The 22,975-nt window shown below is 33.4% G+C and overlaps 1 protein-coding gene across 6 annotated transcripts; it reads left to right on the plus strand.

Moving 5' to 3' along the window:
* The first annotated feature begins 1,479 nt into the window (after nucleotides 1–1,479).
* LOC141462013 (hepatocyte nuclear factor 4-gamma-like) lies at nucleotides 1,480–22,599 on the plus strand. 6 transcript variants are annotated; one of them, XR_012463079.1, is made up of 10 exons: nucleotides 1,480–1,642; nucleotides 13,181–13,355; nucleotides 14,155–14,249; nucleotides 14,383–14,519; nucleotides 16,169–16,309; nucleotides 17,692–17,812; nucleotides 19,328–19,465; nucleotides 19,705–20,175; nucleotides 20,261–20,389; nucleotides 21,049–21,185. XR_012463079.1 is itself a non-coding variant. In XM_074143569.1 (9 exons), exons 1-9 carry the CDS (start codon nucleotides 1,495–1,497, stop codon nucleotides 21,249–21,251), a joined length of 1,395 nt encoding a protein of 464 aa, XP_073999670.1. In that variant the 5' UTR covers nucleotides 1,480–1,494; the 3' UTR covers nucleotides 21,252–22,599. The 6 variants fall into 6 exon arrangements, 2 of the variants coding, with proteins under 2 accessions (XP_073999670.1, XP_073999671.1); XR_012463080.1 differs by having other exon boundaries at nucleotides 20,261–20,345; XR_012463078.1 differs by having other exon boundaries at nucleotides 20,261–21,291.
* The last annotated feature ends 376 nt before the right edge of the window (nucleotides 22,600–22,975 follow it).

The raw sequence follows: 22,975 nt of genomic DNA on the forward strand, positions 1-22,975 counted from the left end.
AAAACTAGCCGACCTAATGTGTACAAAGTACCTCTCGCTTTGAAATAGAATGTTAGGAACAGAAAATACGGAATTTTTACTATGTACCCCTATCTTTGAAATTGCCCAGTGTGCATATTAACCAATTTTAATGGTAATATGTTACATACAATAGCTGTAGTCCTGCATTTTGCTATGAGTTTGCCTAGTATAAATTTAAATCTTTGTAATTATTTTCGAAAAACACGCAAAAAAGTGAAACATGCTTTTAGAAAAATGGTATATTCATTTTTGGACTGAAATGTTTTTAACTGAAACATCATTTCGCATTTATGGTGATAACTAAGCGAAATATCACATTAGATCTATCTTAAAATTTTTCATTTTTCAGTTTTGGTAGAAGTTTATGATACACTCTGGGGACCTGAAAACGTATACATATATTCGGTGCAATCTCCAAATCGAAAATCTGCAAGATCAAGTTTCTTTCTTTTTATAAGGGAGTTAGAATAAGTGAACTAGTTATCAGTAACTTTTGATGTTACAAAGATTTTTTTTTTAATTTTTTTTTAGTTGTCCAGCCTGCTTAGGGAGGGCTCTGATTTCCTTAGTAATTTTCCCTAACACTGTATCCCCATCTCTCTATACCCAGCTTTGCAATATCCACCTCAACTTCATCAATCCATCTTCTTCTCGGTCTACCCTTCTTCCTTCGGGTTTATTTCTACATAACTTACGAGCCAGCTCATCCTATTCTATGCTCTCTAGATGTCCTAGCTAGTCGAGTCTTTTTCCTTTAATTTCTGCTACGAAGTCTGGCGCCGCGTGTAGCTCTCTGGTCTCATTTTCCAAATTCCATCATCCACTTTAGGGCCAAATATTTGCCTCAAAATATTTTTCTACATAAATCTGTCATTATTACAAAGATTAATAAAATTAATTTATTTCTGTGTTTTTTTACACTTGACCACATCCAAATGTATGCAATGTTTGCTCTACCAATCGCTAATTATTGGGATAGACCCGCTTGTAATGTTTGGATTTGGGTATTTTAGAGCCTCTCCCTAGTATGTTGCCCAAGACAGTGGAATTGGTACCCAAACTCCTTCTAATTTATTGGACGTAATCAACAAGCTTGACGATAATAATCAATTACTATTGTAATCATTGGAATAGAAGGTAAGTTGTCCAAATCAGTAATATTTCTTTTAATTATTAAACTAAATTACTTGACAGAAAACATGATTAGTTGAATTAACATGTAGAAGAAGCGATTAACTTGTAGATCTGATATCAGTGGAGCACTCCACTCAAAACAAACAGTGATAATTTCATTAGAGAGAGACAGATAAGAAAATGTAAAATGAGATGGATATAATGGAAAAGTGAGACGGTTAGAGCGGGCTTCAGGGATAGTGAGGCTTCTAAAGATAATAATATGAGTTTTCTCTGTATTGGTGCGTAGATGGAGGGGGGTAGTAATGAGTAGTCGATGATTGTCTAGAAGAGGACAGAATGACTGGGCGTAGATTACCAATATTCAGAGGGGGACAGATCAGAGGTTCGCCAGTGGACTTTGAACGTTCGCAAACCCACATGGAGCATCAGCTGGGACCGTCCATGTCTGTCATTGTGCAGACAACTTCTGCCACAACTGCCTCAGGTAATCCTTTTTTTTTTTTCTTCTTCTTCAATTCTCGTACGGTCGCTTAACGAGGTTGTTCCAGATAACCCAAACATTTGACAGCCGGAGTCGGACATTATTTCAAATAAATTAGCTGAAAGGTTATTTGAAATTACTTAAAAAAAAAAAAAAATTCAATCAGATTATATCAAATAACCAGTTGAAACAATTTATTCCACAGAGTTATTTGAATTAATCGTGATCCAAAATGTGAAATCCTCGGAATCACCCCCCAAAAAAAACAGTTTAGATTCAATATTAATCTCTTTTTCTCTAATTGAAACCAATTTCTGTACTAACCAAAGCGCGGCTGCTTCATGCTTTTGAATGGCTAACGATGGACTTCTTGCAGAAAGTTTGTAGCTCTACTAAATAGTGACAAATGCCTTTTCAATTTAAATTTAAATTCGATTCATGAATTAACAAATGAATTTAAAAATTAATTCATTCTTCTTTTTAAATCTAAGTGTTTTACTCTTTTTCTTGTTTTAAAAATGTCAGTTCGTCTCTGTACGTGGGAGCATAACCTCAAATCAGTTATCCATCATGCAAGAAGTCAATGAAGTAAAAGTTTTTGGCTATTTTACATTAATGTGTATTAAAAAAAGTAATTTTTTCAATTTTTTTGTTCAAGTTCTCTCTTTTAAATATTTTCTCTTTAAGGCAAAGAATTTAAAACCTGTTTTCTCCTCGTTTTTCGAAGTAAAATTTTTACTCCGAGAAAAATGAGCCATAGATTGAATAAGCGGTAGCTTAAGAAAAGCGAATTTTGGTTAATGTGCAGTCACACTGCTCAGTAATTTTTTTGAGTACTCTGTTGCATTATCAAATGTAAATAAATTTTTTCTCTATCGACTAAAGAGTAGTGCTTTCTTTTCGTCCAGAAGAAACATGGACCCTACCAAGTATGGCTGAATAGAGTTCAGACATGATGGCTCACTAAATTGTAGCCAACACTAAAATGCACATCTTCAAAATTCCATCAATTGTAGAACATTAGCTTTTGCCACTTCTCTTTTATCGAGACACAGCAAGAGCAGTTTTTGAAATATTAATCTAAAAGGTTGAAAGTAGCTAGCTCATAACCTAGTCGTTCTCTTGAAAATCACAAACATTGACGCGCTCGTTCTATGAACCATACCCAACCTAGGTAACCAAGTTGCAGATTTCCCTACCAATTTTAAGATTTAGGTTTTTCGATTTGTATTAAACAATCCAAATGTGGATTTACGTTTGATTAAGTCTCTAACGGACCACATACAAATAGAAATAAATTATTGTAATGTTCTATTATTTTTATGAAGTTCGTATTTAGAAATAAGGACAGCCATTCAACAAGATATTAAGGATATTATCAGTAAAATTGGTTGAATTATATATCGTATAGATAAGAGATTAATTAATTGTCTGTATGGAAAGTTACCCTCACTCGTCCAGAGGATGACTTTTGGAAGATTTAAATGCTTTAAATAATAATGTCATTAAACCGACTTTTAACTATTAGAATTGCAAAATTGGACCATCGCATCTTAAAACAGTTTGAGCATGATTTCTTACTGGTGCTGCTGAAGCCACCTTTATCATACGTTTCACAATATTGATACGTTACATGCGCGATTGTTCAAGTTCGTATTAAGTAAATACGAGGGTCGTTTGAAAAGTCCGTGCAAAAATAAAAACTACTTAATTTTTTGGGGTAAACGTTTTTTATTTTTCAACATAGTCTCCTTTTAGGCTTATACACTTCGTCAACGCTGCTCTAGTTTGTTGATCCCTTACGAATAATAGGATTTATCCAAGTCTGAAAAATAGCCATTCGTTTCTGCAATCACCTCCTCGTTTGAATAAAGTCTCTTTCCCGCCAGCCATTTCTTCATATTGGGGAACAAATAGTAGTCCGTGGGAGCCAAGTCTGGAGAATAGGGGGGATGTGAAACGAGTTGGAACCCTATTTCCATTAATTTTGCGACCACAACTGCTGAGGTGTGAGCTGGTGCGTTGTCGTGATGGAAAAGGACTTTTTTGTGGGCCAATCGTGGGCGTTTTTCTTGCAGCTCGGTTTTCAAACGGTCCAATAACGATGAATAATATGCACCTGTAATAGTTTTACCCTTTTCCAGAGAGTCGATGAGGATTATTCCTTGCGAATCCCAAAAGACAGTCGCCATAATCTTTCCGGCCGAAGGAACGGTCTTCGCCTTTTTTGGCGCAGATTCCCCCTTGGTAACCCATTGTTTAGATTGTTCTTTGGTCTCAGGAGTGTAGTGATGTATCCATGTTTCATCCACAGTGACGAAACGACGCTTAAAGTCCTGCGGATTCTTCTGGAACAGCTGCAAACCGTCCTTGCAACACTTCACACGATTTCGTTTTTGGTCAAGCGTGAGCAATCGCGGCACCCATCTTGCGGGTAGCTTTGTCATGTCCAAATGTTGATGCAAAATATTATGTACCCGTTCATTCGAGATGCCCACAGCACTAGCAATCTCACGCACCTTCACTCTTCTGTCATCCATCACCATATTATGGATTTTATCAATGATTTCTGGAGTAGTAACCTAAACAGGGCGTCCAGAACGTTCAGCGTCACTTGTGCCCATATGGCCACTCCGAAAATTTTGAAACCACTTATAAACTGTTCTAATCGAAGGTGCAGAGTCACCATAATGTTTATCAAGCTTCTCTTTAGTCTCCTGAGGCGTTTTGCCTTTCATAGTGTTTAATCAACACACGAAATTCTTTTTCGTCCATTTTTTGAAAATCACTCGACTTCCTCGATTCAAACGAATGCCAAACACAAAGAAATAGACCGATCTGGCTGTAACTTGGTGTGTGTTCTTCCAAGAGATGCTACTAACTAAACATAACCTCGATACGCGCCAGTAGTGCTATCTCTCTGACTTTGCACGAACTTTTCAAACGACCCTCGTATACAATTTCTTAACACACATTAAAGCATTTTCTTTTAATATTCGTTTATACTTTGTTATTTATAATACTTGTTTATTTTGTTTTGTATTTATTTTATTTTATTATTTGTAATTATTATTATTATCATTTATTTATTAAGCTTATTGCTTTTAAATTGTACTTCTTCATCTTAGCTTTTTAAATTACAAATCATGACAGAAAGAAACCCTGCAACACTTCAGGACTTCATAGATTATCTGTTAAAAAAATTTTGTTTTTCTAAATCCATAGGCTCTCTTTATATAGCAGGTAAGGGGACTCCAACCGCAGACACCATTGATCACATTCAACCGTTCCTCAGCAGCCAACCAGGTGGAATGCAAGTCAAATTCAACATTTCCGATCTTACGCCAATATTCAATTTTTGTGAACAGAAAACTGACCAAATTTAAATAATGGTTACTCAAATTAAATTTCAAATGCGGATACAATAAATGATTTGAACTATTTTGAACTTTGGATATTAACTGATTATCCTTTATATTTTTTAAGAAAATAAAAAGCAAGAATTGGTCTGAATTGTTGAGAAAATTGTTTTGCTCATTTCATATCAACTCTGAATCCTGCTGAAGTAGATTTTATTCAGCCAGATGATATAAAAAATTCCATTACTGATTTTTGCTAAATGAGTTCATTAATATTTTTAGGAATACATGTTATCTAACTTCTCAAATGTAAATAAGAAATCAGTCCCAAGGTGGAATAAAGATTTATCAATTTCTTGCAAGTTTTAGGTTGACGCGAAAATATCTGGGAATTAGAAACGATATGGTTCTGAGTGTTGCACACAAGCATGTAATATTTAAGCAGTAGAACTCTACGTTTCTCAAGTCTAAAAATAATTCTTGGTCAGATTTCTGTAACAGTACGTATACAGACTACTCTTGGAGTATATCCTATAGATTTGCTGCTTTTAAACTGAAATTCCCCGCAACCTTTTCAACTTTTAGTAAATCTGATGGAAATCTACATAGGTTTGCATTGAGAAGACTCTTAGGGCATTACTAGACAACTTTTTGATGTAACTTCTTAAGGTCTGAGGTTTTGTGGGACACTTTATTCTAAAAAGAAGGTCCTGATGACATCATCGCTGAATATACATAGAACTTCCAAATTCCTTTCTTACCATTTACAATGAGAATCTCAATCGTGGTGAATTTTCTAAAATTAAAAAAGAACAAACAAACATGCTTTAATTAAAATGCCAGGGAGAGAACAAGAAGCGATCCTTTCGAAATTTTGACCAATCAGTTTGTTATCAGTTGGTAGCGAATTACTTAAAACAAATACTGATAAATAGGATTACGCACTAATTGAAATAAATCTGTTACTGTATACAAATCAGTATGTGTTCCATCTTCAAACGCCACGGTAGCCGAGCGGTTAGAGGCGATACCTGCAAAGCTAATATGTATTTTTGGTACTGGTGGCAGATTAGGCCTTCACCGTACTACAGCGTGCAAAAAGTACAAATAAAAATTGAAACCATAGGGGCGTTTTTAAATTATAATCCGATAGTAACAACTCTCTGTACAAATTTGAAAATAAACAATGGAATCAGCTCAAGTGACATCACACATCTTTTTGTTACAATGAACAAAAATAATTAGTCTAATATTTAAGACAAGAATTCTCTTAATCTCGAGATAATAAAGTATAGTCTAAGTTTCGAGAAAATGTAAGTAAATTGTGGTTAGTGAAAGACGCTAAATTGTCAAATCAGTTTTATTAAAATGTTGTTTTAATTGAAGTTTTGCGAATTGAAGAAAGGAAATGCATAATTGTAGCCCTTTCCTCAGTGCATTACTGTTTTACGAATTTATTGTGCATAATATTTTTTAATTTCCAAACAATATAATAATAATAATAAACTTTTATTCGTATATAATGTAAATTATATCTTCTCTATCGAACAGAAACAAGACTACAAAGAAACCAATTTTTCTTCGTTATTTTTCTACACAAAATCAGCCGCAGAGGCTGAAGTTTGCCTAGTTGTTCAGTTACCGTAACTTTTACACTAAACAATGTACATATTTAAATAACTTTACTATCCAAAAAAAAAAACACTAGATAACCAATCTTTTTTTTCTCAAAAAAATAATCAAAATAATTATCTATATAAATAATAGGGAAGGGATTAGCTGAGTGGTTAGCGATTACTGGATTACAACGCGGAGATCACGGGTTCGAATCCAGCTGCTGGCCCTCTTAGATTTTCTCTTACTAGAAGCATCTTACAGCTTACAGTTTGGCAATAGATAGCGTTGTCTGTTACAACAGTACACTGTCAGGAAGCCGACAATGCACTGAACAAAACTCTGGGCACCAATGATCGTAGATGTTGATGCGCCTTAAATAAATAATAATGATATAAACAAATCATACAAACAACGAATTCATATAAATAAAACTAAAATACCGATTTCGGGCTCAAAAATACAATACAACGCAAGAAATACTTAAATATTTAATTATATCTCTTATTCTTTCATATTTGAAGATCATTTGTGGCTCATATTACGCTAGAAGTCTGATGAACCTGGTCTAACTGATCGACCTTCCACAGCCAACTAGATTGTTTTAATTTGTTTGAATGGTGCCTCTGCTCTGATCCCTAAAGTTGTTTTTGCTATATGAAAACAGAAAATTTGAAAAATCTGTGGGCGTATGAATATAAGTTTTTACGTCTCGTCCTATCCTCATCTCTTATACACCATATCTAGTTCAATCTTGCTTTCGTCTTGTCGACTGGTTAGGCATCCTCTACTTTTGTCTATTCCTTACCGTCCTTATCACCACAAGTTATCGTTTATACTTTGTCATACGATGGTTTTGTCGAGATATTGGTTAAACCTTTCTAAAAATGTTATTATTACGTGATTAATTGTAACTTAAGCGCATATTATATTTTGCTATCTTTAAAAGTTCTGAGTATGGATAGTTCTTTTAACCATAACGCCTCACTTAGTTCTATTTTCCTAAGCTTACATTGCGTACATGGCTAAGTGGTAAACTAAATAAATTTGTTAAAATTTAAAGGCTAAACAAGTTTTGCTGAAAATAAAAAAGAAGTATTCTACAATATAAAAAAGTGTAAAGTTGAAAAAGTTAAAGCAAATTCTATTTTGTATGGAGTGCAGAAATGAGCTTGCGAAAAAATTTGGAGCTTTAATCTGCAAAAGCCAATGCGTTATTAATAATTTGAGAGAGAATTAGAAATTTCGTCACAGTTTTTTAAAGCATGAATTTTTGGACTAGAGAAAAATCTTGGAAATCTTAAATTATCTGGAAGTATTTTTTGATGAAATGCTTACTTGGAGTTCACATATAACATTTAATATCAATATGTTCGCAACTTATGCATACATTAAACTCACAAAAAGCTCGGCGTTTCTTTGTAGTGTATAAGGTCGGCACAGCAGGTACTTTAGTCAAGAGCGATACTTTCTCTACTTCTCTATGATGTGCCTGCTTAGTTTGATGTCCTGGAGCAACAATAAAACAATTGTCGGTTCAAAGACACATAATACTACACATCATCAAAGATTGTAATCCTAAAACCTGCCAATGTAGTTCTTTTTATTCGAAAACAAAGAAATAATCGGTTCTACATTTAAAAAAATCAAAAAAAAATCTTGTGTTTTGCTGTGGATGAGACAATGGGCAAGACTTTGATTTTCATCCACCAATTGAAAGTAAAGAGAGGTTTTATCCGGAAATTGAACTGCGAATTGAGCTGGATGTCAAGGATGAGAATAATTTTACAAGACTGTAGTATAAAAATAAGATGGAGGACTAACTTGGTGTGCGTTTGCAATCCTGCTTAAAGAAACATTCCGATTGGCTGAATTCTGCTGCAATAACCAAACTAAACTGATAGTTAAATTAAAAGTTCTGCTATAAATATAATTACTGCAAGCATCCTTAATAATGAAATTTGTCAGTCAAGTTTCTTCGTAGAGTAAGGATGATTCGGAGAACACTCTATTTTCCTAATTGGTCCCACTATCAATTAGGTGACGTGGACGGAGGCGACTAGCAAACGTACATTACTGTAAATTTCTTTTATTAACCATTAAATAAAATCCAAGGCCTAAGACTGGGAATTGAACCCAGTACCACAATACATATTAGCTTCGCAGGTCTCGCCTCTAACCGCTCGGCTAATCTAATTGTGGTGCCTAATAATATGCTGGAACCAATAAAACTTAACAATCTAAAAAAAAAAAAATCCTATCGCATTTCGACATGGAAATTAATCATAAAAAAAAGATACTTTAATTTGACAGCAAATCACAAGTGATCCTTAAAAGTTTTACAGTATAACAAATGGAGAGTCAGCATGGCTTACATTACCCAAATAAAATTAGCATGCTACTTTTACCTGGCGAAAGGGTAGAACAGTTTTCAATAGAAGTATTCGACTGTTACATAATAACTAGGTCATATAGGTTGTGGATGATATTGCTTTAATTTAATATTGATGCAACTAATCCGATAATATGAAATGTTATTTATCAACCATTATGCAACTGTGTTGATTGCATACAAACCCAATCAACAAATACACTGTATATAATACAAATACGAGAATTTCAAAGTTTACCATAGTTTTCGAGAAAATTAAAAATAAACAAAAACTATTGTAGGCACATAAAAAGAAATTAAAAGTTCGAATTTGTATTAAAGAGATTATTCAAATAATATTAAACTGAGTGAATTAAAATGTATCATTAAAAAGTGTAAAATATGATCAAAGATGTTTATTTTAGATTTACAGTTTTTATCAAGTTAACTTCGTTTTTTAAATTTTATCTATAGACTTCACTTATTACTTTAATTAAATAATCTTTATTTAATGAATTACACAGAAAAAAAGAAGATACTTTAATTTGACAGTAAATCACAAGTGACCCTTAAAAGTTTTACTATATAACAATGGAGAGTCAGTATGGTTAGATTACCCAAATAAAATTAGTACGCTACTGTTACTAGCTCGGTTATCATTCTTTTATTTACTGCTATGCAATCTGTGTATTACATGCTGAATAAATATTTTATTTATTTTTTTTAAAAAAAACCTCAATACGAGGTGTGGCTATTAAATAACGAGACTATTGCTGTAAAACATTTTATTTTAAATTTATACATAATAAAAGATAAGTTTTAGTAGCGGTTTCACCAAGTTTCATGTAAAATTTCACGACAATTCGTTGCTCTACTACATGTGTAATATCATGTTTTCGGGCAAAACGAAACTAACACCTCTTACACAAACGACGGTTGCGGTCAGACAGATTTCTCTACAAACACGTGAGACGCTACAATCGAAAGAGAAGGCTTTACGCTGCATAGTTGTCGGTCGTTAGGATTTGGCACATGCATAGTTCTTCTGTAGCAGCATCAGTCTCGTTATTTAATAGCCATACCTCGTACATTTCATATTCAAGTTGGTGTCACCATAGCCACTAAATTTCATTTAGGATAGTTGGAAGTAGATTCCAATTGTTATAAATGTTCACAATAATACAATGACAAAAGTTAACGGAACCGTTAATGTCACAGTTACCCAAAAATCTAAATAAATTAACCAAAATAATTCGTAATCTAAAGTACAAATGAAATTAGTCTTAAGAAAAATTATAGAAAAATCCAAATAGTTGACCTGTGCACAGTTTTTCAAACCGTTTATTTGAACAAATAATCCATCTATCTACCAGGATTTAAAAATAAATAAATAAATCCATGCACTTTTAAAAAAACTGCAAATAACTGTAAAATCTATTTTGTTGCAGAGTGGCTTTTATTATTTTTTTTCTGAAGAATGATTTCGTTTAAAAGCTTATGGTCGGGTCCTCTAGTAGCGCATACTTCTAATATAAAATTTGATTATTATTTTGTTTTTTGTTTATGCTGATAACACATTTCACCAACAAATACATAATTTATAAAAGACTAATTTATAAAAACCACTTTTTCTTATCCTGGAAAAGTAATAATAATAATTATAAAAATAATATATATAATAATAATTGTATAAGTAATTTATTGCATGGAAGTCAATAGCTTAATTCAACAATATAAATTTATTTTATCAATATTAATTGAGCCAGTAATTTTAGCCGAACAAAATTTACATTGACTTGAAGAAATATCTCTTTTTCACCGTTTACTAACCAACCTGTAGTGAAAGTTGTATCTATTGTAGAATTTAGCACCCATTCAATTTCTTCAGATTGTAGATCGTTTTTATTTATTTTTATTTTTTGTTGTGGCTGTACTCCCGAAATAAAGTAAAATTGATACATATTTACTTTGAAAATTAAAATTCGAAAATTTTCACGATTAAAATAATTATAAGGTAATGCGAGGGATAAGGGGAGAACAAAATTACTATTTCAGAAATGTATTGTCAGCTGATGGCGTTATTCTAAAATTGTTTAATTGATGAATAGGGACTAAGAAACGAACCAGTTGACTCATTCAATCACATGGATTCTCGAACGGTAGATTTCTATTTACCGATAACTCTTATCTCGTCTGACCCCGATGACATAGTCAGATGCTCCTCTCTCAACTATTTATTAGTTTGATATACGGTCACTCTTGAAATGCTTACATAAAATCATAATTTAAAACAAACAAAAAAATCTCAAAAAATAAAACACTCAAAACAAAACTTTTCGCTCTCTTTTTCATCTGCAGTGCAACTGAACAGGCAAAATAATGTCAAACTCTCATATTGCTTGTAAAAATTGAAATATTCCCCCGACATAATGGTCCAAAATCTCAAGAACTTAAGAGAAAAAGCATAAAAAAGTACATTTTAGTCTAATTCAGCAGGGGTCTCCAAACTTTTTACACAGGGGGCTAGTTCACTGTCCCTCAGACCGTTGGAGGGCCGGACTATAAATCAAACTATTTTAATGTAAAAAAAAAAAAAAAACGGGAACAAATAGAATATTTTAAATAAAGAACAAGTTAATTTAAATCACCAAACTGCCCAGTATTTCTGTGGGAATTATGGACTTGCTTTTGGCTAATGAGATGGTTAATGCCCGGTTTAGTTATAGTGCTTTGCCTTTCTTCCTACTTCTGCTGTTATTTTACTCTGTTTTCGGAGCCGTGACGCGTGAATTCCGCGTCATCGGAAGTAGTACTGTACATGAGCGACTCAGGCTTTGCGGCACCGCCACATATAGTGCTCCTCTCACTGACCACCAATGAAAGAGATGCCCCCTCCAGAAGTGCGGCGGGGGCCGGATAAATGTTCTCAGGGGGCCGCATGTGGCCCACGGGCCGTAGTTTGGGGACCCATCTAATTGATCTTCAAACGGGATCTATTCATTCTCACAAAATTTAAATCGAATTAACTTCTTCTTTTTTTCTTATAGACCAATTAATAATTTATATTTTCTTGTTATAATTCTTTAATCAAATTTTTTGCGAAAAATGTTTCAGGTAAAAGTTTAGAATTATATGTTTTGAAATCTATACCCACTAGTAAAAAAGTAATACCTATCTTTTCAGGCGAGCTTTACGTCCAACTACCAAATTAGGTGTCGTAGACAGAGGTGACTAACAAATTTAATTTACTATAAATTTCTTTTACTATCCATTAAATTAATTACAAGGCCTAGACCGGGAATCGAACCCACTATTTGATTCTTATTTATGTTATACTTACAGCAAGACAGTATAATGCACAAAAATAGCACTCTAGAGGGAAGTATCTCGAGGTAGAATAAAAAAGTTTCATATTTTGCAGACGCAGGAATAAAAGTATTTTTTATTTTGATTTTATTATATGTGCAGTGGATGTTAAATTTTTCCGTAGTGATTTTACTCGTCAAAATTTATTGTAAATGACACAGTTCTTACGGTAATAATCGTTAATTTGCTATTGGGGAGAATTGTCAAATAAGAAGATTGGAATTTCTGTCTAGAGCAACTAAGTAGTTCTCCTTCTTCCAATAGCTGAAATGGTGGTAATATATGAAAGAAAAACTCGTTATGTCCAGTTTAGGGAAGGGATGCTTTGTGCCCAGCCTGGATCCATCCCTAAATAACACACTATTGAAGAAAAGACTAGCAATAAATTTAAAAAAATAAAAGTATGAATTCCTTGAGATTGAAAGGTATTTCGCGAATTAGAAAAATGCCAAAGGCACCTTCTGACGACTTGTCGGGTATGTGAGGCTCAACCCACTAAAAAGAAAAACCCTCCTCTTCAGGCGTAAAAATGTCCATCCCGGAAATAGCATTTCATCGGGATGGCGCCTCGTACACTTGGCTTCCCTTCTTGTTCACTCTTCCGCCGTACCTTTAATTATTCCAGGTTCTATCTTTTCCTTATTAATATCTTTTTTACTATGGAAGAAACCTTTGCCCATGCATTAAATTATTTTCATGAACATAAAGATAATAACCTAGTAAAAGACCTTAATGGAAAAAAATAAGGTTGCCCTTTTGAACTAATTAGTGTATGAAACCTGATCACTATCATAATAGATTATATGACAAAGCAATTTTGTTTGTTTGAAGCAGACGAAGAAGCAACGTTACGTGTCTGTTCTGAAGGAGGTGCTTCAGCGACATCGCAGCTTTGCAGTATCTGCGGTGACAGAGCGACTGGCAAACATTACGGAGCGTACTCTTGTGATGGTTGCAAAGGCTTTTTTAGACGATCCGTCAGAAAAAATCATGTCTACAATTGCAGGTTGTTGATAACTTACATAATTCACTTTAAGCTCTAAACAAGCAAATGTGGTAGTTGTGTTAAATTTTAGAAATTGAGTTATAGTCACCACTAATTGGATTCCCATGCGGAGGTCCCGGGTTCGAATCCAGCTGCTGACCCTTAGATTTTCTCTTCCTAGAAGCTTCTTACAGCTCACTGTCCGGTGTTGTCTGTAACGAGAGAACACTGCCCAGAGGCCGGCAGTGCACTGAAAAAAGCTCCGGGCGCCAATAACCTTAGATGTTGACGCCCCTTAAGTAATTAAAAAAAAAATAATAACACATATATTCGATACACCACGACTTTTACCGGCTTTAAGGACATCCATGTTCCCTTAAGTTTGAAAAAGTGTTTTTTTTTCCCCCCAAAATGATCTACTTGTGAGAGAAATGGAGAGAGAGACCACTCTAACTCAAAAACGAAAAAGTGCAGAAAGTTCAAATGTGAAATGTCATATTGATGCTACCAGTGGTCTTGCTTATTATAGTTTTGTTAAAAAAAAAAAAAAAAAATCAATCAACTTGTGATACGATATTAATCGATTAATCAGTTATTCACCTTGAAACTGGGTCATCTTGTCTTATTTTTTTTGTTTTGTTTTTGAACTAATGCAGCGTTTGAGGTAACTTAAGTGTAAGTCGAGCAATTGACTATTATTGTAAATGAAGATTGTGGGAAAATATCCCCCACTTTGTAATTGAAGGGAGGTACTTTATTTTATTATATTCAACGTTTATTTTTTTTAAAAAAACTGTATGATATTTCAATTCTGCCACAGATTCAATCGACACTGTTTGGTCAATAAAGATAAGCGTAACCAATGCCGATATTGCAGACTGAGAAAATGCTTCAAAGCAGGCATGAAAAAAGAGAGTAAGTATTAAATATTAGTTTGGTAATTTTAAGACGTGCCTCAGTAAGCGTGCCACCGAGTAAAGTTTACTACGAAATAAATACAAAAATATTTATATAAATCTTCCTCTAGTTGAACTATCTTTCTTTCTAGCTGTGCAGAATGAAAGGGATAGAATTAGTGGTACCCGGGCCAGTTTCGAGGAGCACCAAATAGTGAACGGACTGTCGGTCGGCTCGCTGCTGAATGCCGATGTACTGACGAGGCATCAGACAAGTGGTACCGTTGAGGTTAGATCAATTTCAATTTTTTTACAAACTGGATCCATTCAAGAAGGCTTACTTAGCAAGTTTTTCCGATATTAAATATAAATCTTTAAAAACCCAATTTTGGGAATTCTTACTTTTTGGAGTTTTACTGCAGAAGAAACTTCAATTTTTATAAGTATACACGAAATCAGAAACAAGTCTGTATATATCACAAAAATAAAATTAAATAAATAAATAAAAATAGGCCACCCCTGGAAATAATTGTAAAAACTGTGTTAATATTAGAAGTATTACGTAAAAAATTAATATTTCTAACAGGAAGAAATTATCAACTCGAGATAGATAACTTTTTTTTTAAACCTTAAACGTCTGATATCTATCCAGTAGAGGAAGTGGTGGTAATAAGGAACCCTTCTTTCTTTTTGACTTACCTATGCTAGCCATTCCAAAAAATTGTGTTGCTTTCTATTGTAATTATTAGCTTTATATATTAGTCTTGCACTATTGTTTTCAAATTCACTCTCCTCCAACCACCAGATGAGCAACCTTCAATTTTAGGAAAAAAGGGAAAGTGGTGCCTCTGACTTGAGGTGCGGGCAATACGGAACGCCTTAGTATTTTTATTGCAAATCGCCGTAGAGTGGGTTTAGGTACAATGAATATTTTTGCTGCTTTTTTTTTAGCTCCATTTTATATTCTTCTTATTTTTTTTACAGGAATACAAATGAATTGCTTGCAATATGGAACCCCATGAAATGTTTCTACTGCGAGTGTATATAATGTAGAACTGGGTTCCATATTACCAGCACCCATGGGGTTCCATATTGCAAGCATCGCTATCTTGGATTTGATATGTCACCAAAAAAAAATTGGGACATATAAGAACAGATTCACAAATGAAAATCGCTGCAATACATCCCTTTGAACCAATATATAGTGCGGATAACTACCATTATTTTGATAACTAAAAAACAAAATAACAGTTTGAACTTAACTTCTTAAAGTTTTCGATAATCGATAAAAAAAAAAAAAATTGAAAATGAACATACAGTAGCAAATGAACCAACCACCTGCTTTGCACACTACCGCTATCTAGCGACAGTTTGAGCCGGATACTGTTAACACACGATTACTTGCACCCAAAATATTATAGGGTTCCATAATACCAGCAGGGTTCCGTATTACCACCACTTCCTCTATACTCTATGTTTTTAGTGTTTTCGAAGATTATATTCCTAGCTGCTAAAACTTAGATTTTCTTTTCCGAGAAGCTTATTATAGCTCATTTTCTGGTTATGGAGAGTGTTGACTGTAACAAGAAACCATTGACCGTAGGCTGACCGTGAACTGAAAAAAAGAAAATCGGTTGTTAATGACCTCAGATTTTGACCACGCATATCAATAAAAAATAAAGTTGAGAAATAAAATTGACTTTTATTTCTTGTTCATAAATTTTATGAAATTTATACTCAACTCACAAAAGTTGATGTTGCTTTTTTTTCTTTGTTATAAGTCAATTTTCTTTGTTGCTGGAGTTTTCCCTCTTTAGGCGGCTAGTTAAAACTGTTATCATTCAACCAATTGAAACAATAAAAGCCAAGATTTTTGTTACTCTATATTGCAATGATCAGCATGGATAAGTCAACTCAAAACAAAAAAAACTTTTACAGCTAGGGTTCGACTACAATCTCTCGAGTAAGCAAGTGGCTACAATTAATGACGTTTGCGATTCGATGAAACAACAGTTGCTGTACCTAGTCGAATGGGCTAAATACATTCCGGCCTTCTGCGATCTACACCTAGATGATCAGGTAACGCTAAAAATCCTCCAAAGAACGCTCGCGCTATCTATTGTTTTTGCACTGCTTAAGTTTTTTTTGTGAGGCTATTCAATGAATTTGTGGGCATCGGCCCATCTAACTTTGGTTCCGGTCTGGCGGTCCTTCTTCTAGTTCGATGCATTTTATCACTTTTCTTGGGGATCTCAGGTTCCTCCATTTTGACTGAATAGGTTGCCCAGCATATTTAATCTGCCTAGGTCTAGATTACTTTATCTATTCCCATACAAAGTAGTTGAATTGTACATAAACATATTTGCAACATTAAACAACAATTCATAATATAATAAGCGAGGTGGTCTTGTAATGGATTCCCAGCCTACTACGGTGTTAACGAAAATAAAGAAGGTGACAGATGTATCAATTCCTATTGAGACCGCTGAGCCACTTTGCCGAACAGAAGCACAGAAAAAAACACAAACAACGGTGCTGTAAGCCATCCAATCAATGAGAGAGCAAGCGATAGGATTTTTTTTTTTTTTTTTTTTTTTGATGACCCTACTGTAAACTTTGCGGGCAGGGTTTGTGAGGTTTTCTCTCATTTAAATATCGTCATCTACTGACGAGCTCTCTTCGAGAGTAGAATTCTATTGGTCTGCAAGGTGTCCAATGGCAGAGCGCCAATAAGAAGTACCGCATTGGAAAAAACGTTTCTTTTCATTAGTACGTAGTCTTTTTGTATTTATTTCTTTTACATCTCTCGTAATACATTAATTTCTACCACTTTTCTAAGAATAATTAATGATAGAAATTTCAAAAAATCAAAAAAGGTCAGTGCACTTATCTGGAAAATAGTATAAAATCAAAATAAACAAAATATTGGTAATATAAATTTAAAAAAATTGATTTTTTTTTGTTCGCCCTTTTTCTTTTAATTTAATGCTTCTTCTGCTCGTAAAATCTTACTGTTAAAAAACAGTACATACAGTTAAAAAGCAATTTTTGGCGTTTTTGTAAGTAATTATTAATAAATAAATATTTATTTACGTATACAGTCTGTAAAACTTGTCTTGTTTTTATTTAATGTAAGATTCGTGTCCAGAGCTTTCTCAGTCCAACTGACAGCCTCCGACCTTCTCTTCATTCACTCTTTAACAGACAACACCGAGGATAATTGCAATCCAACACCGAGCCCTTTTTTGGGAAGCAAAAAATCTGGATTTGATCCGACCCAGGCACCACGCTACTAATTGGGCAAATCCTCCAAAATAAAAGTTAATTTCAGGCTTCTAATGGAATTGAAACGAAATATCTAATTTAAAGTTGTGATTTTTCCAATTTTTATTTATACTGACATCTCGCAGTATAAGACAGTTAATCTTTAGCAAAAGAATAATTTTGTATTATATTTGTAGGTAGCCTTGCTGAAAGCGCACGCTGGAGAACATTTGCTGTTGGGAGTGGCCCGAAGGTCGCTACATCTGCGGGACGTTCTGCTGCTTGGCAACAATTGTATCATCCCGAGGTACTGTGGAGGTACGTGCTTAGACGTTTTTCCTTAATTTCGTATGTGTCGCGGACAAACTAAAAACATCTTTTGCCTTGACTAATGGCATCTGAACGCTTAGCTTAATCATTTTATTTTTTTCTAATAAAAAAACTTAAAAAACAAACAGTAATAAAAAGTGCATAGTTTGACGAAAAGCATTTTACAGTGCGTAATATTTTTATCTTGACAAACTGCTGTAATTAATGTTGGGATGGAATAGATTTTATTAAAAAGGAGTAATTGTTTAAAAATATATAAGCATTTGACAAATGGGACAAATAACATTGAATGATTTCATAAAAGTTGGAAGTATAGATCTATTTAATACTTTTGATCCTTTTTGTGTAATTTTACTTTTTAAAAGGTTGAGCAAAGATGGACCAAGATTTAAAAATAGCCGATCAATTTTCTCCCATTTTCTTTGAACCAAGTTTTGAAAGTTTTCTTATGTGTAATTGATCTTCTCAATTGATCTACTTTGCTAAAAGTTTTCAATTGAAATCGAATCGATGACTCAGCTGTTTGAATCACTGTTTGATAATTATATAGTCACAATTCTATTATTACCTCTACTTTTTGGTATTTTGTTGCTAGCAAAATTAAAACAGCTAATTTATAAGAATAATTAATTTGTCCGGATTTTAAAGTAACTACTCTAATTTTAGGTTTTGTGTTCATGCATCGGTTAAGATATTTCTCAGAGTTCTAAGTAAGCCGATAATTTTAGAGTCTAGACTTGGAAAATATTCCTTAGGTGTAATCAGAATTAAATTAAATTAACATAATATGACATTACTTCCGTGTAGCTGAGCTCTTGCTTGCGGGTATCGTCACTCAGCTATATCAATAACTGCTAGTACAGCCTATCTCAGATATTATTATTTTTCACGAAAACCTAATTTGACATGTTTGAGGAGTCTATTTTGTGTATTAAAGTACGAATGCAACTCTTCTTTTTGGGGCTATTCAATAAAATTGTGGGCATCGGCCGAACTTTGGTTCCGGTCTGGCGGTTCTTCTTCTAGTTCGATGCCTTTTATCACTTTTCTTGGGGATCTCAGGTTCCTCCATTTTGACTAAATAGGTTGCCCAGCATATTTAACCTTCACACATGTGAATTTGAATGAGTGTGCATGATGAGCTAGAATTTGCCTATGTTCATGCTAAAACCAAATGAACACATCAATTATTCCCTCAGTCTAAGTCTGTACGTATATAATTATCTATAGCCTGAATACAATTTGTGCGTCTGGGATATCTTCACAGCTTTCAATATCCTAGATGATTAATTACTTCTGGGGTTATTTGAAACTAAGGTACTAACGGATCTACTTAGTTATGTCCAGTGATGCGATTCCTATGACGTTTCAATACTGAGAATGCCCCAAATATTTGTTAACTATTATTGGTTTTGATATTTACGAGCTTACACATTCACAATTATTATATTCTTTACCGATATGTTCTACAATTTGATAAGAGGTTTACCTTTGTTCGTACAGAAACTGCAATTGCTCCAGACCTAGATATTAGTAAGGTTGGTACCAGAGTAATGGACGAACTAGTTGTGCCGCTGAACGAGGTTCAAATAGACGACACAGAGTTCGCTTGCCTTAAAGCGATTGTCTTCTTTGATCCAAGTAAGTTATTTTTTGTTAATTACACCTTACATTGATAATTTCTTCGTCTTTTTTTTTTATAAATAAAAAAGCCTTATTTACGTATTCACATCACAAAATCAATTTTAGTTCTGGAGGCAGAATTATTTTTTAGGGAAATTCAAAATTTTAAGGAAAGTTATGAGTTATTACAGTGAGACTTTTATAGAAAGGGCTAGCGAGTGTTTCAAACATTAATTTGTAACATTAATTTTTTACAGATGCAAAAGGGCTGAGCAACCGACTGAAAATTAAATACTTGAGGCATCAGATACAGATAAATCTGGAGGACTATATTAGTGACCGACAGTATGAATCTCGTGGAAGGTTCGGCGAACTGTTGCTAACACTGCCAGCACTTCAGTCAATCACCTGGCAGATGATAGAGCAGATCCAATTTGCAAAACTGTTTGGAGTGGCTAAAATTGATAATCTTTTACAGGAAATGCTACTAGGAGGTGAAATGACCATCTCATCTAATTAAAACCACAAATTATTTCTATCCCTTTGTGCATGTTTGAGTTTAACTGAAAAGTTAGAAGCGTTGACAGCTAAGAGGTACTTGTGCCGGCCTGTGATGCAATCATCAGACTTTACGTTTGATTTTATAATTGGTACACGACTATTTGCATCCTAAGAGGAAACTAGGAGTAATAGAAAATAAGCAGAGGTGAATTCGCAGAAACGAGCAGGTAGTTCTTGTTATAGATTGGTGTGACAAATTTTTGCAACATGATTATTTTTAGTACTTTTTTAATGTATGACGCATTATCTCAGGTCATTGGCGTCCGCTGCCTTTTTTTAGTAAGCTGCCGGCCTCCGGACAGCGTTACCTTGATTTAGACAACACTGACTAGCACCGGTCAGTAAGCTGTAACAAGCTCATAACAAGAGAAAAATCTGTAGGTCAGCGGCTAGCTTCGAACCCGCATAAGGAGATCACTGACCCTTACCAATTTAAAAAATGATTGTTTTTATTCATATTCTATTTCGTCTTTAATAATTCACTTATTTAGTAGATTTTTTTTTGTCAGCTCTCATTGTTCGTAATTCAATGTTTAATTGAAATTCTTGTTTATATAAAGACATTTGCAACTTTAGTTGATGATGTTAAAATGATTTTTCTTAAGAATAATTGGACCAAAGAATTGTTTCCTTTTAAATAAACTCTTTATTATTTATTTTAAAAATTGGCGTAATGTTTTATCTAGTTTTTATTGCTTACATCTAAACACATCTGTAATTGATTTAATTATTTTGCCCAGTTCCTTAATAAGGCAATAAATTTGCCGAAACCTCAGTATAAGAGAAGTTTTTTTTTCAATTTTCGAGCTTTGCTTAATACGTAATGAATAAATTTATCACTATAATATGATGATAAAAGAACATTAACACACTAGATTTTTAATTAAATTTTGAGGACAGAATACCAACAATCGTTTAATATTACGTGCCTTTTTTTAAAAAAATAATGCTTTTCGCTTTAAATAATTATGTACTTGAGCAATTCTCAAGTCTAATAATTCAAAATATTCTTTATTTACATTTATGTTTTCACTGTCTAGGAACGACAATTGAAAACACAAACGGGCAAGGAACTTCATTGTGCAACTACCAAAGCTCAGGTGGATCTCCAGACAGTCAAAATGCAATAAGCCCTGTTGGCAGTCCAGAAGTTTGCAATCCGGGAACTGTAGTCTTACGAGATATAGAAGTATCCATGGGTACGCAAGAATACATGGCATTCAAGCAAGAACCAGGCATTTAGTTTGCAAGTAGTCAAGAACTTAAGTAAAGCATTTATATTATGTACATATCGTATAAATTACAAGATTTTAATTGAAAAGAATGAAATATAAAATGACTTTTGAAATACTTCGTATAAATTTAGCGCTCCACTTTATTTTTCGAACGAATATTAATTTACTTCAAAAACTTTTTCACTTAAAAACATCTACCAGTGTTAAATTAACGATATTTTTTTTCAATTTGGGATTTGAAATACAAATTTAATCTTTAAAAGTTACTGGCTCTGTTAAAAACAATACCTTCTTTTCTTTTCCTCTTTACTTATAATAATTCGTTATCCAACGGCCACTACCTGTCCTACCGCAATTACAAGCATTGGATTGGAAACAGGCTTTTTCACCCGTAGTTCAGTACTTCGCTATATTACTATATATAGTATCTATTGCGGCGTCACTGATCGTACGCCCAACTTACTGATTCTACTGATTTTGGCCCGTTGCCTCAGGGATCAGTGTACAGTATCCCAGGAACCAAGAGCCCACCGATTTCTAGGGAAGGAAGGGAATCAGGAACGTGTTGGGAAGGAAAATCAATGATAGAACACTTTCCAGAGGCCAGCAGTGCACTGATTAAAGCTCCGGGCGCTATTGTCCTCAGATGTTGACGCGCCTTAAATAAAATTTTAAAACAATCTTTTCTCACAATTTCTTTATAGATGTTAGACGAACCTACAATCGTCCGTCACCTTCTTAATAAACTATTTACTAATTGAAGTGGTCCACTACTTCAGGGCATTAATATTATTTTAATATAATTACCTTCACAAAAATAAATAAATTTAATTCATTGATAAGAATTACACAGAGATGATAATAATGGTAATAGATAGTATGAAAATATGATATTAAAAGTTTCGATGTTTTCTCAAAGTTTGCCTATCACTTGAATTACTTTAATCACAACTAATTCATACCACTTACATAGTTTCTTCTGTGTTAGTTCTTAATTCAATGGTGAGTGATTTAATCATATCTTTACATCCCTTTGACTTATTTTATTATTGATATTATTATTATTTTAAATAAATAAGGTCTTTCAAGGGGCGCTTAAATTTTCAGAACGATTTTTTTTTTAAGAGATTTCAAGAAATATTGCTGTCACGGAAAGTATATCAGTTCAAAGTAAAATTAATAACCCATAACATAAGCGTAAAAAGTCATAGATGAAAAATGTTATTTTTTGAAGAATATTTTAATAAATTTATATTTTATAGATTGAAATGAAAATTTATTTTTAAACGTTAAAAAACTACTAAAAGAAATATTTTATTATAATTAAAAATAAAAGACTTTTTTGAAGATAAAAAAGTTTAATTTTTTTCAAACGTGATTTCTACACTTTCTCTAATCCTAAAAAATACACATAAATTATTTTTATGCACCGAATATATTCAAGTAACATTACTTACTGGAAAAAATCGAAAAAATTATGGGAGGCACAAGTGACCGACGTAAAATGAACCCATTTTTATTAGTTACACAATCTTTTTATTTCTTTAATTATCAGTATTTATTGAATTTTTAAGTAAATAACTTTTACTAATTTTTTGACCTAAACTAATCCTATTCCTCTTTTTGAGGAATTGTTGTATAAACTATTAAACTGGATAATTATTGTTTGTATACATCATGGATGGCCAACCCACGGCACGCGTGCTACAGTGTGGCACGCAGACATTGAAAA

The sequence above is a fragment of the Rhodnius prolixus genome, unplaced genomic scaffold (genome assembly GCF_049639745.1).
Source record: "Rhodnius prolixus isolate KJV_2025 unplaced genomic scaffold, Rpr scaffold_12, whole genome shotgun sequence".
Lineage (NCBI taxonomy): Eukaryota > Metazoa > Arthropoda > Insecta > Hemiptera > Reduviidae > Rhodnius > Rhodnius prolixus.

Coding starts and splice junctions, on each gene's coding strand:
- LOC141462013 (XM_074143569.1), top strand. CDS start 1,495: ATGACTGGGCGTAGATTACCAATATTCAGAGGGGGACAGATCAGAGGT. Junction 14,520..16,168: donor AGACAAGTGGTACCGTTGAG/GTTAGATCAATT, acceptor AAACTTTTACAG/CTAGGGTTCGACTACAATCT. Junction 19,466..19,704: donor GATTGTCTTCTTTGATCCAA/GTAAGTTATTTT, acceptor AATTTTTTACAG/ATGCAAAAGGGCTGAGCAAC.